The sequence below is a fragment of the Suricata suricatta genome, chromosome 8, assembly GCF_006229205.1.
Source record: "Suricata suricatta isolate VVHF042 chromosome 8, meerkat_22Aug2017_6uvM2_HiC, whole genome shotgun sequence".
NCBI lineage: Eukaryota > Metazoa > Chordata > Mammalia > Carnivora > Herpestidae > Suricata > Suricata suricatta.
The window spans coordinates 106,048,318-106,065,585 of record NC_043707.1 but is presented as its reverse complement, the minus strand read 5'-3'; the positions used below and the strand labels follow the sequence as shown (position 1 = coordinate 106,065,585).

The following is a 17,268-nucleotide window of genomic DNA, read 5'->3' as shown; positions in this document are numbered from 1 at the left end:
AATCTCTCCCAACGCTTCAAGCACCCAGGCAGAGACGCCATTCCGTGCGAATGGTGACTCTTTCCCAGCACCCCAGAAGATCCCTGGAGGAGCGCAGCGGGGTGTGCACCTGGGCTGCAAAGTTGTGCTGAGCCCCGGACCAGAGCCCGCCGGAATTCCCTCGGGTTCTCGTCTACACGGGCGCCCCCACCTCCCCGGAACCCGCGGGTCGGCCGTTGGATTCCGGTCGGAACTACTCGTCGGTGCACGCTGATATGGCTGCGTTGGTAGCGAGGAGTGTGCCGGGCGTGCTGAAGCTTGCGCACTTTGCGACCGTCCCGCGGAGACATCGACATAAGAAGAAATGGGTAAGGTCCAGCCGCTGGCCCACGAGCAAAGTGTGATAGCGGCCTTTTGCCGCCGCCCCTCGGGAAATTTCTCTAGCCCTGCCATTATCCCGCCCCTCCGGGAGGCCCTCAGCCTCTCTTCCCCGTCCCTCAGGGGGCGTCTCTCGACTCCTCCCTCTCGCTTCTGTTACGTCATCGCTTCTATCCTCCCTCTTTCTTCGTCACAAATCTTCAGCTGTTCTGGTGTGTCCCCAGTACTCTGACTCCGCCCCTATGAGTTACGCCATCACCTCCGCCCTCGTTCTTTCAGTTAGGTCACCGCCCCTTGTTTCCCTTGGTTACTTTGCCCTCGGCCCCCACTATCCCTTCCACTGCCCCTCCTCCCTCTCCCTCACCCTCCCTTTCTTTCCTACCCTGCCCCCCTTTCTCCCTCCCTCCATGACCTCGTCTCCGCCTTTCCTCCTAGAACTTTCAGCCCGGCCGCCCACACCCCTCGAAAAATCCCTTAATGACAACCCCTTCCTTCTTGAGTCTCCGCCGCCCACTGGGAAAGGATTCAACCCCGTCCTCACCCTCAAGCTGCCTCTGGCGCCCAGTAAAGGTTACAGCGATCACCCTACCCACACTCCTGGTCTTTCCCCAAACCCAGGCAAAGTGTGCAGCGACTCTCCTCATCCCCTGGGCTCTCCTCACTTCTCCAGAGTCCCTTTCTCTGGCCTCAGCTGTAGTCTTGGAATTTCTTCCATAACCGCCACGTCCCCCTCCCTACCCCGACCGATTCCCTCCACACCCCCACGGCCCCCCTCCCCCCCTCCACAGTCTCCCCTGCGCCCTGGGAGATGTTCTTTTGAACCCTCTTCTCCACTCCTTGGAAGGCCTTACTGCCGCGAGCCTATCCTCTCGGGTTCGCCCCCTTTAAGCCCTTGTTTTGACCGGTGCAGCCTTCTGGGGTCACCCTCTGTTCGTCCACGCAGCACTTATTGCCCCTGGATCAGTCCCCCTAGAACACCGCGTCCCTGTCCCCGAAGCCCTAACACCACTGACCAGAAGACCTACCTCTGTTACTGTGAATACCCTTCAGCCCTGGTAACCAGCCCTGTGACTTCCCCTCCTCCTCCTCCTCGACCCTCAGGCACTAACCCAGTGACTTCTCCCACCCTCCCTCTTGTGCCATTGGAAACTGGCCCAATGATTTCACCTCCTGCCACTCATCGGCACCCAGGAACAGGTCCCATGATTTCTCCTTCCATTGGCCGTGGGTCCCAGGGAACTTGCCCCATCATGTCACCTTCTCTCACTCATAGGCCCCTGGGAACTGCCCTCATTATTTCACCTCCTCTTGCTCATCGGCCCATGGAATCAAGGCCTATAGCTTCCCCACCCCTTTCTCACAAGATTTTGGAAACTGGGATCTCCCCTCTGCTCTTTCCCTGGTCCTCCGGGAGAAGTTATAACGATGCTCCTCTTTCCCCAGCATCTTCCCCACCCACTGGCAGCTTTTACCCTGTCCACCTTAAGCCTCCAGACTCTTGTGAACCTAAGCCACAGCTTGACCTGCCCCCTGGGAAAAATTTCTGTGGCTCCCCACTTTCTTCTCAGGCAGGTACATCTGGCTCTCCTCGCTCACCTCAGGAGGGCTCTTGTCACTGTTCCCATATTTCTCCAGAGGCCCACATACCTGCCCCTGGTAGCCCTTATTGTGTCTTCCGCCTATCCCCTAGGAGTACTGATACTCTTTGCTCACCCCTGTCCCAAACTCCCATAAAGCCTTGCTTGGAGTCCATTTTAACCAGGGAGTCTAATGGGAACTCTTACCTCTTGGTAGAGCCAAGCACTACGATTTCTTATGCCCCCTCTGCCCCCTGCTCTCCCTGTCTCCCTTGTCCCCCCTGTCCCCAGGAACCACCTCTTCCCCTCTCCTCTCACTGTCCTTATACTGTCTTCTCCTTCCCTTCACCCTTGGGCAACCAGTGTATATCTCCACCCCACTCACCCCCCCACAGAAGCTGTAACGAACCCCCTCTCCCTACCCCAGTTTGCCCCCAAGTGAAGTCCCCCAAATCCTCAGAGTTAAAACAACCACGTGCTCTCCACAGATGTCATTCCCTGATCGTCCCTCTCCAACACACTCCTCTTGACCAGCCCAGGCCCCCTAAGGCCAGCTCCTCTCCTCCACCTCCCTCCTGCCCTTCTGGTCCTCCTTGTATGGTGACACCCATTACCACTTGCTCAAATCCCTGCCCCAAAGAGCTTCCCCAAGGAACTACCTTACCTCCTGTGATCCCTAGGACCCTCAGACCTGTTATCCCCACTTGTCTTCCCCTTTGCCTTCCTTTTGGTACTGTTTCACCCAACAGTTATGCTCAGACCACCCCCTATGGACTCTCCATAGGACCTCCATGCAGTACCCATATATATTCTGTGGTTCCCTCGACCTCTGATCCCTGCCCACCCCTTGGTTCCCTCAGTCAATCCATATGCCCCCCTCAGTGTCATAAACTGCCCATGGTGTCCCCTGGTGGCATCTATAGCACTCCCAGGGGCCCTGCCCAATCTTATCGCCAGCCTGTGGCACCTCCTTGTTCCACCCACATCTATTCTTTTATCCCTTTACGTACACCTTTTGATCCTCAAAGTTTACCCATTGGCCCACAAACCCAGTGCCACCCTGATACTGTGCCCTGGGGCTTCCGTGTCTATTCTATGGCTCCTCGAGTCTCCTGCAAAGAGTGCCCCCAGGTTCCTTACAGCTGTCCTTTGCCTTCGTCCAAGACTTCCAGCTGTAGCACTAATGTCAGCTCTAGCTCAGCAGTTACTAGTGAATGCCAGCGTAGTGACAGCGAGAGCAAGAGTTGCCACCAAAGCAAAAATCAGAGCCAGAATGAGAATACCCACCACCCCTGCAGAAGTCAAAGTCAGAGCAAGAGTCTCCATCCTCACAGAAGTCAGAGTCAGAACAGGAGTCCTAGTCGAAAGAGAAGTCAAAGCCGGAGCAATTGTTCCTATGAAAGCATAAATCAGGATAAGAGCGAGTGTCATAGCAGAAATCAGGGCCAGAGTGAGAGGTCTCCATGTAGCAAAAATCAGGGCCAAAGCAAGAGTGGCTTGTATGGCAAAGGTCGGAGCCAAAGCAAGAGTCCCTGCAATGGCAAAAGGCAAGGCAAGAGCAAGAGTCCCTCCCACAGCAGGAGCCGGAGCAAGAGTCCCCGTCCCAGCAAAAGTCAAGGCCAAAGTGAGAGTCCCCACCGTAGCAGAAGTCATGGCTGCAGCAAGAGTCCCTGTCATAACAAGAAATGAGGGCCAGCGGAAGAGTTCTGACCAAACCAAAAATGCAGGCCAGAGCAAAATTCATTGCCACTCCAGCTGTGGCATTTCGGACCGACCTGAGGACTCCTCAGCTGAGGTCATCATTTCCCTCGTGATCTGTGTTTATGCTCTGCAAGTCTGACTCATGTCCTTCTCTGCTACCCCCATAGAAGTCCCCATTTTGGTTCATACCTCAAGGTTTCTGGGAGTTCCCCTTATCCCATGTTCCTGGGATATAAGAACTCTTCCCAAATGACCCTCAACCCCGTGATTCTGAGCATTATGGCTTCAGTCACTGCATGACATTAGGTAAGTTATCTTTTACCTGTCCATGAAATGTGGACCGTTGATATTTTTTTGTATCCCACTGAGCTCTCTGTTGTGGTGCTTACATAAGCTAGGAGACCAGAAAATGCTTTAGAAGATGAAAGGACTGTTTGCAGAGAAAGTATCTTTTGTTTTTAAGGCTGAAGCTTCCCCTAGGACCTTCATAGATTCTTCCAACCTTCTGTAGGAACCCACCCCCCCTCCTGCAAGAGTCCTATCATGAGCTGCCATTTTCTTAAGCTCTTCTTACTCTCTGGCCCCAGGGTGACCCCACATGCTATTGCCAGAGCTACAGCTTGCTTTCTCTCACCACCCTGAGATAGAACGGCTGGCTCCCCACTACTTTTCTCTCTCACACTTCTCTGGCTGGCAGAGGTAGGATGCAAAGGCAGGAGTGGGCACATTGGCTGCAGGGCTCTGAGGTATTGGTGAGGTCAGGTGGTATGGGAGAGGCAAGACTAGGAGACCAATAAGCCTGTTCTTTTCCTTTTAGGCTGCCACAGAGCCCAAATTTCCTGCTACTCAACTGGCTCTGCAGAATTTTGACATGACCTACAGTGTGCAGTTTGGTGATCTATGGCCATCCATCCGCGTCAGCCTCCTTTCAGAGCAGAAGTATGGTGCACTGGTTAATAACTTTGCTGCCTGGGATCATGTGAGTGGAAAGTTAGAGAAGCTGAGTGCCAGGGACTTTGTGAATGATGCCATCTCCCATGGGGAACTGGAGCCTGAGAGTGGCCAAACTGCAGCTCCATCCCTCGCCTCTGGGGCCTGCAGCTCTAACCTTCGATGCTTCACTTTCGCCAGAGGGGATGTCAGCCGGTTCCCCCCTGCCAGGTAGGATCTGGAGTCATGGCTAGGGATTTCCTGAGTGTCTGCTGTAAGTAGACAGAAGGAGACCCAGCTTTTGCCCCTAATATTGCTAATATTTACTGAGTGCTTATACATGTTAGGTGTTTTTCTAAGTGTTGTGTGTGGATTATCTCCTTTTCTGTCAACAGCACTCCGAGGTCAGTAATATTATTGTTCCTCTTTACATTTGAGGAGCCTGAGGTGCAGAAAAGTTAAAGTATTTGCTTGCTTTAGGTCCCTTAGATAGCAGGTGGTGCAGCAGATACTTAGAGCCAGGCAGTTTGACCCCGGAAGCTGCACTTTGAACCTGCTCTGCTCCACTGCCTCCCGTAGAAGATAGCCATCTCTAACTTGAGCACTTATCACACCTTCCACAGTTAAAGTGTATTATTTACAACTGCGTTCTCATTTTGCCCTCACAGCCACCCATCCAAGTGAGTGGGACAGGTAAGCTCATGGTACCAAAGAACCAATGGGACTTGCTAGGGACACCAAGTTAGTACCAGAGGGGATTCCTGGTCTTCTGATCCAGTGCTCAGATTTATATAAAGTTGGATGAAAAAGACTCTTGCAATCAAATGCTACGTTGTGCTTTAGAAACTGAGAAAAGGGGAGCTCAGTGTTAGTTGCAGGATATGGGAATTGATCTTTAAAGGATTGATTCACTCATTAGTAAATATTTATTGTGTACCAAATTCAAGGCCTTCCTAAGTGCCTGGGTTACAGGTGCAAAAGCCCTCATTGAGCTTATAGTCTAGTGAGGAGGGTAAGTATTAAGAAACTATTTATAATTGTGATAAGTGCCACAAAAGAAAAGTACAAGATACTCTGTTTTATAACTAGGAGATCTAACACAGTCTTTTCTGAGGAAGTGAAATTTAAGCTTAAACCTGAAAATGATTAGGAATTAAAGCTGGTGGCACAGGGGTGGGGATGAGAGTGAGAGGCTGCAGAAGCTGGCAGGAGCCAAATTTTGAAGGTCTTCTAGGCCATAAGGGATTTTGGATTTTTTACTAAAAGGAAGAGGGAGCCATGAAAAGTGTTAAGGTGGGGAATGACATGACCAGATTTGAATTTTTAAAATATCTTTCTGGCTGCTGTGTGGAAAACAGATTGGAGAGGGGCAAGGCTATGTATGAAATATGAAATGGGGATATAAATTAGGAAGCTTTTGCAATAGCTCTAGCTACTGGCTTGAGGGAAATCTACATGCTTAGGAAAACTAGGAGTTGAGGCCGGACGAGTATGTTGAGGGCCACATATGGGAATCTTGAGTGCCAGGAGCTTACAGGTTGGGAGAAGGGGATTTTTCTGATGACTCAGGGTTGTTTATAAATGGCTGGACCTGTGCAGGGTTAAATGGCTTCAGACTATGCGCCCTATAGTACATATTGCTGTAAATTCCAAGATCTGTTCTAGAGAACTGCCGGAAAGGGTTTCTGAGCAGGCAAATGGCAGTAAATGCACAGTGGTTATAAGCATGGGTTTTGGAATCAAGAAAACCTAGATTTGGATTCTGTCTTCATCACTTATTGGACATGTAGCTTCGGATAACTGACTCTTAGCTTCCTTTTCTGGAAAATAATCCAGAAAATGATGGTACTGATACTGTAGCTCATTGGGTGCCAGCTACTATTCTAAGCACTTGACTTCTATTGATTCCTTTCATCTTTGCAATAATCCTGTCTGGCACGTACTCTTATAGATGAGGAGACTGATGCACAGAGAAGTGGAATCATTTGCTGAAGGCACACAGTTGTTGAGCACCTGGGCTGGATTTGAGATGCAGCCAGTGTGGCTCTGGAACCTGGTTCTGCTGTGTCACAGGGCTGTGGTGAGGCCTGAGTGGAGTGACATATACACGATGCCTAGCGCAGTACCTGTGGCAGAGCACTCCTAAAGAGTATCTCTTTACTGTCTGTGCCATTCTCATTGAAGTTATGCTTCAGGAAGATCACTATAATAAATTGGTGTGGGGGAAAATAGATTGGGGCAGGATTAGAGACTGGTTTGGAGGCACTGGTTTTAGGGAGAACCACAGACTAATAAGCACCATGTGGTTTCCTAAGTTGCCTGAGGTGCTTGGCTTCTACTCAGAGGGGTTTGGGTTTCCTTCTCATCTTGATAAGCTCCCTATAAATCAAGGGAATCCTAATCTCTCAGGAGGTCAAGGATGTATTTATGGAGTCCGGGAGCCTCTGAAAATCATCTGAAAAACTGTGTGGGCTTTTTTTTTTTTTTTTTTTGAAAGAGGGACTGTAGCTTGCAGCAGATTCCCCAAACTGTCTCAACCAAAAAAAGCTTGAGTGTAACTTGCAAAGGAAGGAACTGGATGAGAATGGGTTTTGTGGACCAGTCTTGGTTGATAGGAATTCTGTGCTTTTCTCAGGTTTCTTGTAAATCTCCTCTGCAGGGCAATAGGCACACAGTTTCAGAGCCAATCCAGGCATGCATGGTTCGACTTTGAAAATATCCTATCATAGTCTGAGCCTGTCTGTGAAGGGACCACAATCTCAAGACCAGGGAGTATGGCTCTTGTAGCGGACCCTCAGTGCTGCTGTGTCTTATGTCTCATCACGTTTTTCTCCCAAAGCCTTCCTGGCAGGGCAGCAAAGATCAGGTTTCTGTCTTCTTGAGTTTGTCCCCAGTGGCTGAGCCGTGTCTCAGGCAGGGGAATGGCTTATGACAACTGGCCTGGGAGTGACCATTAGGTTGTTGTCTGTCATCCGTCTCTCTCTAACCCACACGGATCCTGCCAGTCTTCATGCCTCATTGGCTCTCATTTGGACTCTTATCACAGCCTTATCACTGGTGTTTGTTTCGAATTTGTTCTTTCTAGCCCACCTAGCTTTCTAAAACTCTATTGCAGTGATCACGTCATTTTCTTTTTTAAAATTTTTAAATTTTATTATTATTTTTTTAATGTTTATTTAATTTTGAGAGACAGAGCATGAGCAGAGGAAGGACAGAGAGAGAGGGAGACACAGAATCTGAAGACAGGCTCCAGGCTCTGAGCTCTCAGCACAGAGCCCGACGCGGGGCTCCAAATCACGAACTGCAAGATCATGACCAGAGCTGAAGTCAGCAGCTTAACCGACTGAGCCACCCAGGCGCCCCTGGCTACTCACGTCATTTTCTTTACAAACTTGTAACTGTCTCCAGGTTACAGTCCAGACTCCTTAGCATTGGGTCTAAGGGCTTTCTACAACCTGGCCTCTAACTGCTTTTCAACCCCAATTTTCTCCACTTTGTATTTTTTTTTTAATGTCTATTTATTCTTTAAAATTTTTTTTGATGTTTATTTATTTTTGAGAGAGAAAGAGAGAGAGAGCACAAGTTGGGGAGGGGCAGAGAGAGGGAGACACAGAATGCGAAGCAGGCTCTAGGCTCTGAGCTGTCAGCACAGAGCCTGATGTGCAGCTTGAACCCACGAACTGCAAGGTCATGACCCGAGCTGAAGTCAGACACTCAACCGACTGAGCTACCCAGGCACTCCTAAATGTCTATTATTCTTGAAAGAGAGAGAGACAGACAGTGTGAGCAGATGAGGGAAAGAGAGAGGAGGAGACAGAATCTGAAGCAAGCTCCAGGCTTGGAGCTGTTAGCACAGAGCCTGACGCGGGGCTTGAACTCACAAACCGTGAGATCATGACCTGAGCTAAAGTCAGACACTTAACTGACTGCGCCACCCAGGTGCCCCTAAATGTCTATTTATTCTTGAGAGAGAGAGAGAGAGACAGGCAGAGTGTGAGCAGGCGAGGGACAGAGGGAGAGGGAGAAAGGTTCTGAAGCAGGCTCCAGGCTCCGAACTGTCAGCATAGAGTCCGATGTGGGACTTGAACTCACAAACCGCGAGATCATGACCTGAGCTAAAGTCAGACACTTAACTGACTGCGCCACCCAGGTGCCCCGAAATGTCTATTTATTCTTGAGAGAGAGAGAGAGAGAGAGAGAGAGAGAGAGAGAGAGAGAGGGAGAGAGAGAGAGACAGAGAGAGACAGAGACAGAGTGGGAGCAGACGAGGGACAGAGAGAGAGGGAGACAGATTCTTAAGCAGGCTCCAGGTTCTGAGCTGTCAACACAGAGCCTGACATGGGGCTTGAACCCACAAAGTGTGAGATCATGACCTGAGCTAAAGTCAGATACTTTAACTGACTGTGCCACCCAGGGGCCCCTCCACCTTGTATTTCTGCTACTGCAGGTTTCTCATCATTTCTGAAAGAAGCAGTGAGTTGGGATGCTTCTCTGCCTTCGCTCGTTTTTTTCTCCTCTTTTAGAATGCTCCTGTTTCATCCTCTGTCCCTCTCTAATGAGGGCCTGTTTCATCATCAGGCCTGACTCAGGTAACTGTGAGAGGGACAATTGATGGCATTCTTCTTTGAACCCACAAAACATTTTGTATCTTTAAACCAATAAGACTGAGTTCCTACTGTATGCAAGGTGGTGTTTCAGGTGCTGGTGAACAAAGTCTCTGCCTTTATTCTAAAGAGGGAGGAGGAGGAGGAGAGTACACACACACACACACACACACACACACACACACACATCTGTACATGTAAAGTGAACAATAAGTGCCTTAAAGAAAAGTAATGTAACATAGATAGGAGGTGATGGGAGTAGGGGGGGTGCTATTTTATTTTATTTTTAAAAATTTATTTTGAGAGAGAGAGAATAAGCAGGGGAGGGTCAGAGAATCTCAGGCAGGCTCCTCACTGTCAGCACAGAGCCTAATGTGTGGCTCAAACCCACAGATGGTGAGATCATATCCTGAACTGAAATTAAGAGTCAGACGCTTAACCAACTGAACCACCCAGGCAACCCTATTTATTTTTTTAATGTTTATTTATTTTTGAGAGAGAGAGAGAGAGAGAGTGAGCGAGCGCACATGTATGCACATATGTGAGCAAGCAAGGAAGGGGCAGAGAGAGGGGAACAGGATCCGAAGCAGCCTCTGCACTGACAGCAGTGAGCTTGATGCAGGACTCAAACTCAGGAACCGTGAGATCATGACATGAGTGGAATTTGGTTGTCTGACTGAGCCACCCAGGTGCCCCTGAAGATTTTATTTTTAAGTAATCTCTGTATCCAATGTGGGGCTCAAACCCCCGACCCTGTGATCAAGAGTTGCATGCTCCACCAACTGAACCAGTCAGGTGCCCCTTGATCTGTGTTTTATTTATTAAAAAAAATTTTTTTTAATGTTTTATTTATTTTTGATAGAGAGACAGAGCATGAGAGGGGGAGGGGCAGAGAGAGAAGGAGACTCAGAACCAGAAGCAGGCTCCAGACTCTGAGCTAGCTGTCAGCACAGAGCCTGACGCGGGGCTCGAACCCACAAATGTGAGATCTGACCTGAGCCGAAGTCAGGGGCTTAACCGACTGAGCCACCCAGGCGCCCCTTGATCTGTGTTTTAAATGGGTCGCTCTGCCTGCTGTGTGGATGAGTGAGTGAGTGAGTGAATAAGTGAGTGTGGGTCTGAGAAATGAGTTTTTGGTGAGTAGAACTCAGTAGCTCCTGAGGGCATGGACTCTGTGGCCTTGACTTCCAGTGGGTCTCCTGACTTGGAGTTTGACTAAAAGGTGGTCTCCTCTCTTCTAGGCTTGGCAGCCTGGGTGTCATGGACTACTACCTGATGGATGCTGCTTCCTTGCTGCCTGTCCTGGCCCTTGGCCTGCAGCCTGGCGACACTGTGCTTGACTTGTGTGCAGCCCCTGGGGGAAAGACACTAGCACTGCTTCAGACTGGCTGTTGCCGTGAGTCAGAGGCCTGGTGTGTTGGGCAGGGAGGGCTGCTTACCTCACCCAGTCAGGGCCACATGGAATCTGATGGGATCTCAGGTCTCAAGGTCAGAGGGGATATAGTGCTTGCTTGTTAAGGTGGTGTATTTTGTTTGCAGCTTATCTTTTCTCTCTCTCTGTCAGTTGGCCAATGAAGATTGCTGAGCAGAGCAAGGTCTCTGAAGGCAGATTAAAGTGGGGCCCTGATCAGTCTACACCTGACACTTTTACCCCTCTGTATCTGTTTAGTTTGTCTCTAAGATTAAGTTCCATTTCCTTAGTCTGCCAGCTAAAGAAATAACATCTGGCTGCAGCCATCCTTTATAGATTTATGTCATTCCTCCCCAGACTTTATGTGCTTCAGCCACATCCTGCTACTCTCTCTGTTGCTTGAATAAGCCTCTGTCTTTTGCTCATGTTCCATTTTCTCTCTAGAATACCATCCACCCTATCCTAGCTGGTCTGCCTACGTCGTTTTAGCTTTCAAACCTCAGCTCAAGTGTGCCACCTTCTGGAAGTCTTCCCTCATGACCTCTGCTGGCTGGCTGCAAAGTGACGCCTCTGTCTCCTATGCTCCCATACCATGGGGATCACCCTAGCAACTGTTAGCACATTAGACTTGCATCAGAGCTTTACTGGGTGTATGTCTTCTCCTTCTTCAGGTTATGAATTCTCTGAGGACACGCTCAAGTCTTATTCATTGCAGTAGTGCAGCCACCAATCTGGGCTCTGTGCACCATAAGTGTTCAGCCGTCTTCTGGCTGATATCCTGCCTTAAAACAGGCAATGGTTTTTTTCCCTTGGGGATCTGATAAATACCCAGAGCAGGACTGTGGTTTTTCCACTCACTCTGGAGCTCAGCTAGGTCTCTCTTGCTTTGTGCCCTAGCCTTTTTGTTGAACCTGGGCCCTTCTCTTCAGTTCTTGTCAGCCAACTTGGACAGTTTGAGTTAGCTTCCAGCTTCATGGTAGGCCCTATGGGTGATTGAGCAAGGTAGAACATTTGATCCTACCTTCTGGAAGTGCAGAGGGAGAGGAGAAAAGGTGTTCAATATGGTTCAATGAGTCCAGTGCAGAGATCCCCGCCTCTGTGCTGTGCTGTGCTGATCTGACTGAGTCCTATGGGAATCCATCAGAAAGGGGATGAATGAGGTAGGGTTACTTGGAAGAGGAGGAACTTGAACTAAGAGGCGGGAGAAGGTTCAAGGAGAAATAACTGAGAGTTGCTTTTCTAAGGTGTATTAAATTACCAGCAATACCCCCTCCATCCTAGCTCCTCACCTAAGTGAGTCCTTGATGTCAGTTGACAAAGGCAGCTTCGAGTTTACCTAGTCTAGCCCACATATTTTACAGAGGGGGAAATTGAGTCCTGAAGAGATGAAATAACTTTTACGTGAGTTGGAGATAGAGCCAAAACTGGAACCCAGCTTTTCTGTTCTCAGTTCCTGTTCTTCTGGAAATTCCTCCTGAGCAGAGAATCCAATTTTTACTTCTTTGAGTGCCCTCAAAAATTGGGAACACTATGTCTTTGTGGGAACATCAAGCTAGTTCATGGGATAGTCCCAGTGGATAAGGTATGTACTCTCTAGTTCTTCACCTCAGCTTCTGCCTCCCTTTCACTCCTTGACTCTGAGGCCAGGTATCAATTGCCATTTGTTATCAAGCTTGCAGTAATATTGTTTCTTATAGGAGATCCAAGGACAAACTGAGTTCTTTCTTGAACTTGCATCTGTCACAAAAGGCAAAGTAAAAGATAGATGGTGAGTCAGGATTGGGTTTGGTTATATACAACAGAAAAATGAACTGGCTTAAAGAAGAAAAGTTTATTTCTCTCTGACATAAGAGAATTGGTATATTGGCAGTCCAGGGCTGGTATGGAGTCTTCACAATCTTCAGGGGCTTGGTCTCCTTCTTTCTTTTTGCAACCTATTTTATTTCTGGCTTCCGTCATCAGGATTGCCTCATGGTCCAAGATGGTGGCTGGAATTCCAGTTATCACATTAAGATTCAAGGCGGGAAGAAAAGATTGGCTTAAAGGGGCACATATAATTTCATTAACTTCTTTTGAACATCTTCCCAGAAATCTCACACAATAATTATGCCTATAATTCATTGACCAAAACTTAGTCATATAGTCATTCTTAGTTATAAAAGGAGGCTAGGAAGTAGGGCACACTGCTCCCCTCTCCCTTAAATAAAACTGGAGTTCTATTACTAAAGAATGGGAAGAGAATAAATTTTCAGTAAATAATGTATAGTGTCTGCCAAAGATGGAGGGAGAGACACATGATTCAAGAAAAGTAGGAGAGAGCATATTTGTTTAGAAATATTCATACTTGGTCTGCTTTATTTATTTATATATCCTTTCTGGCTGGTGTGGGTGTTTGCCTTTGCACCTTCTGCTCTGGAGTGTCTAGTACTGTGCCATTGCCATGCGCATGGTAAGCATTTCTTCTCCACTTGGCCCTGCCCCTGGGGCCTGCATTGATTGGCTATGCCTGAGAGTTGGTCTAAATCTCCATCAGCACCATTGCTGGTGCAATGTCTTGCTGGGCCATGGCTTCTAAATTTCTTTATTCCCACAGGCATTTTAATGTCCAGACTACCCACAGCCATCTGTAGATTCAGTGCAATCCCTATCAAGGTTCTGATGGCATTTTTTCCAGAATTGAAAAAACAATGCTAAAATTTATATTCCCACAGGCAATCTCGCTGCCAATGATCTGTCCACTTCTCGAACAGGCAGACTACAGAAGGTCCTTCACAACTATGTGCCTCAAGATATCAGGGATAGGAATCAAGTTCGAGTCACCTCATGGGATGGCAGGAAGTGGGGAGAACTGGAGGGGGACACCTATGACCGGGTGAGTGATTCCCGATCTGAGACTCCAGCTAGCCAAATCTAGCCTTCCCATCCCAGCTGCAGGCCCTGAGCGAGTAAGATTCAGCCCCCGTATTTGGGATGTAGGGCTTGTTTTGGACCTCGCCAGCTCTCCGTGGGTGATTGGGAGAACAAGCCATCTGCACAGTCGTCAGTAGTGTCTTCATTGGAAACAATTAACAGGAAAGAGTTTGAACCTGACTGAGTGGGGAAAGGGTTATTAGACTTATTTTATTTCTCAAATAAAATTCATAGACCTCTTCGGTAGATGATTTTTTTGAAACATAATTATAGAATTTTTCTTTTGTTTTAATTTTTGTCTCTTATGCCTAGGACAGAGTTTAGGCTCTTAGTAAATGAATGAATAATTTTGTATTTCTCACTTTAAAACTTTTCCATATTGGATATGATGTTTGTGCATAAAATAATTTTGAATCCTGATCCTGCTATTCAATATATTAGCTACCTTCTGTGCATTGTATCATTTGTAAATTGGATGTTTCATTCAAATAGCTAAAGACAGAGTCCTAAAGCATGAAGGGTGCCTGGCTGGCTCAATTGTAGAGCATACAAATCTTGATCCTAGGGTTATATGTATGAGCCCCACGTTGGGTGTAGTGATTACTTAAAAATAATATCTCGAAAAAAAGGAAAGACTTCCTTCTAGGTTGATATCAATTATTTAATTATAATTATATGGGTGTTGGCTTTGGTTTTTTGACCAGCCATGAGTATACCTAAATATACTGTTTTCCCACTCATTATTTCACAGTTGTCTACCAGGTTAAAATGAGCTTTGTCAGGTACTCTGCAATGGAAGGACGGGCAGAGGGTGCATTGAATGAAACCTTTCAGGGCAGGGGCCTAAGGGAGAGGAGCCAGTAAGGAGCTCTAACACAGTACCCTTTAACACTTGCGGGTAGGTGCTGGTGGATGTTCCCTGCACCACGGACCGCCATTCCCTTCATGAGGAGGAGAACAACATCTTTCAGCGGTCGAGGAAGAAGGAGAGGCAGATGTTGCCTATGCTTCAGATGCAGCTGCTCGCGTGAGTAGCAGATTTACAAAAACTCAGGACTTTGTGCCACAGTGCTTCAGGGGTCCAGTCACTAGGGGGGACTGGAAGCTCTTGCCAACACCATCTCCCACAGCAGGGTCTTCTGATTGAGGAACTACCTGGAGGAGACAGATATGATAGGGTGGCCTTTCTCTGGAACATTTAAACCCCCGTGTGGTAGGACACACATAGCAGGGTGGGTGGCACAGATTCATTTATGTTATTTCACCTCCACACTAATCCAAGTCCCAGTGAGTAGCACACATTTGAAAGCTTGAAAAAAGTTACTGAAGTCAAGGTTCTGTAGGGCTGGTAAGGACTCAGTGCATAGCTAGCACCAGGGTTTGACCCAAAGCCAAAGTCAGAGTTCATGGAATTGCTTCTAGAAGAGAGCCCATGGATTAAGGTTGGGGTTCTACTCTCCTCCAAGAATGACTTTCCTGGTGGTATCTTTGTGGAAGAGGCTTCAGAAGCTAACACAGCCACGCATCCCACAGTAGACTCCACTGTGCATGCTTCTAGCTCCTCCTGTTGTCCTTCTGCTTCTGGAAGGCTCAGTAATCACTGCTTTTCTCTCTTTCTGGTTTCAGGGCTGGACTCCTTGCCACAAAACCAGGAGGCCACGTTGTCTATTCCACCTGCTCACTCTCGCATTTACAGAACGAGTATGTGGTGCAAGGCACCATTGAGTTCCTGGCTAATCAGTACAGCATCAAAGTTCAGGTGGAAGACCTGACTCACTTCCGAAAACTTTTCATGGACACATTTTCTTTCTTCCCGTCCTGCCAGGTTGGGGAGCTGGTAATCCCAAACCTCTTGGCCAATTTTGGGCCTATGTACTTTTGCAAAATGTGTAGGCTAACATAGCATCACTCGGTTCCCGAAGTCCTGGTGTAGGAAGGTAAAGGGTGTACTCGCATGGAGATACCAGAAACCAAGATCAGTAGCAAAGATGCAATCTGGGTCCTATCTCCATTATGTTCAAGTCTTTGTATGGACAATTTTCAGCTTTAGAAAGTAGGAGTTTTTCTGTCCTGCTTCCAATTGTGGAGCATCAGCAGGTTTCCCACTCACTTGTTATACCCCTTTTTCCCATTTCTAAGCCTGTGCTAAAGGTTCCTGCCTGATTAGAGGCTTAGGAGGAGGAGCCAGTGAGGAGGTCCACACTTTAAGCAGTAAACTTGGGGAGAAGCATTTAGCCAATAAAATTGTTGAAGCTCCATAGAGCTGTGGTTGGGGCCTCATGTCAGTCCAAGTACTGTTAGTTCCATTTGTGCCAGCTGCTGCTACTGAGCACTAGCTCCTAGGGGTCCGAAGCCTAGGAACTCAGCCTGGTTACAGGCCTCTGGTTACAGAGCACCTCTCTGTGATTAGTCTTCAGTAGCCGATGGACCTGAACAGGCCTCCCTCATTTCTTCAGATGGTCCATGATCTAATTTAAGGAACAAACAACTAAAAATGTTAAGCCAAATGCATGATAATCTGCTTAAGAACACCGAGAAAGCTCCCCCGTGCTGCATAATGGAAGCCAGTGCTCCTGCTGTCCACAGCACTGCTGCCCTGGGTGGGGAAACTGTTTCTGCCTCAGGGCTGTGCTCCTCCTCTGTGTGTTTCTCCCATTGTCCATTCATCTAGCAGGTATGCCTAGAGCTCCCGTGTGACAGCTCAGCCAGGATGCTGTTGGAGGTGTAGCAGTTGGGACAGTGGGAGGTGAGACCTCATCCTTTCTGAACACCTCATCAGCTCCTAATATTTTCTTTTGTTATGCTTTTTGTTTTGTTTTTCTTGTTCCTGGTCTATAGCTGAGCTCTGGTTTGCGTTGTTCGGCCCACCCCCAAATCCCAGAGCTCTTCTCCAGCGTCACAGGGCCTCATCTCCCAGAGTGTGTGAAGTTTGGGGCAATATTACATCATTGCTGACTACATGCTAGTTATGTTGTTTTTGTAACTTTAATGTAAAGAAGGTAATCCTTTAATGGCGGAGATATTAAAAATTGCTTATGGTCACTTGCAAAATATTGTTTTTCTTTCAATTAAAAAAATCCTTTTTCCTGAAAAACTGGTTCTTGTGCAGAAAAGGGAGCATAATTTCAGAAAACTTGTGTTCTTGGTTCTTCCCACTTTCTTTATCCCTCCTTTTCCTCTTTCTGTCACTCATTTTGTTCTTTATGCCTTTCTTGCTAATTCTTATTTGGGTATTAGAGGTGTCAGCTGAGAAGGATTTTAGATGAGGTTAAGACCTCTCTTCTCTTGAGATCTGCATTGTAACTGAGGGCCCTGGAAGACCTTCCAGACTCTAAATCAAGTGAAGCTGGGAAGATGGAGCTCCAGGGAGTAGGACCTTCATTAGTCTCCATGTGTGGTGTGTCGTCCCTGTCTGCTGTTTACCCTGCACTCAGTATTGGCTGAGCCTGGGAGGCCTCAGGTGCCTGGGTTTCTGCCCTGCCTCCTGGGTATCTAGCCTGGTGCTAACTAAATGCTCAGCAGCGATAATTCAAGAAGAAAAGGTCTCTTGTCCCTAGAGTCCCAAATTGCTGATAGATTGACCCAAATAGAAAAAGCAGAAAACTACTTTGGAAAAAAGTTTGATTATCTCCGGTAACTAAATATTTACTTGTCCTGCAGCCCAGTTATCTCAATACTACAAGGGATAAATCAAGAGAAACTCATACATGTATACCAGAAGATTTGTATAAGAGTGTTCGTAGCAATCCCAAAAGGAAACTCAAATCCCCATGAGCAA

The 17,268-nt window shown here is 47.7% G+C and overlaps 1 protein-coding gene across 1 annotated transcript; it reads left to right on the top strand.

Annotated features, from left to right (window-relative positions):
* Positions 1-233: 233 nt before the first annotated feature.
* On the top strand, positions 234-16,541 carry NSUN4 (NOP2/Sun RNA methyltransferase 4). The gene is made up of 6 exons (XM_029948862.1): positions 234-347; positions 4,453-4,796; positions 10,411-10,565; positions 13,292-13,452; positions 14,393-14,517; positions 15,117-16,541. Exons 1-6 carry the CDS (start codon positions 255-257, stop codon positions 15,391-15,393), a joined length of 1,155 nt encoding a protein of 384 aa, XP_029804722.1. The 5' UTR covers positions 234-254; the 3' UTR covers positions 15,394-16,541.
* Positions 16,542-17,268: the final 727 nt, after the last annotated feature.

Coding starts and splice junctions, on each gene's coding strand:
- NSUN4 (XM_029948862.1), top strand. CDS start 255: ATGGCTGCGTTGGTAGCGAGGAGTGTGCCGGGCGTGCTGAAGCTTGCG. Junction 13,453..14,392: donor AGGGGGACACCTATGACCGG/GTGAGTGATTCC, acceptor ACTTGCGGGTAG/GTGCTGGTGGATGTTCCCTG. Junction 14,518..15,116: donor CTTCAGATGCAGCTGCTCGC/GTGAGTAGCAGA, acceptor TTCTGGTTTCAG/GGCTGGACTCCTTGCCACAA.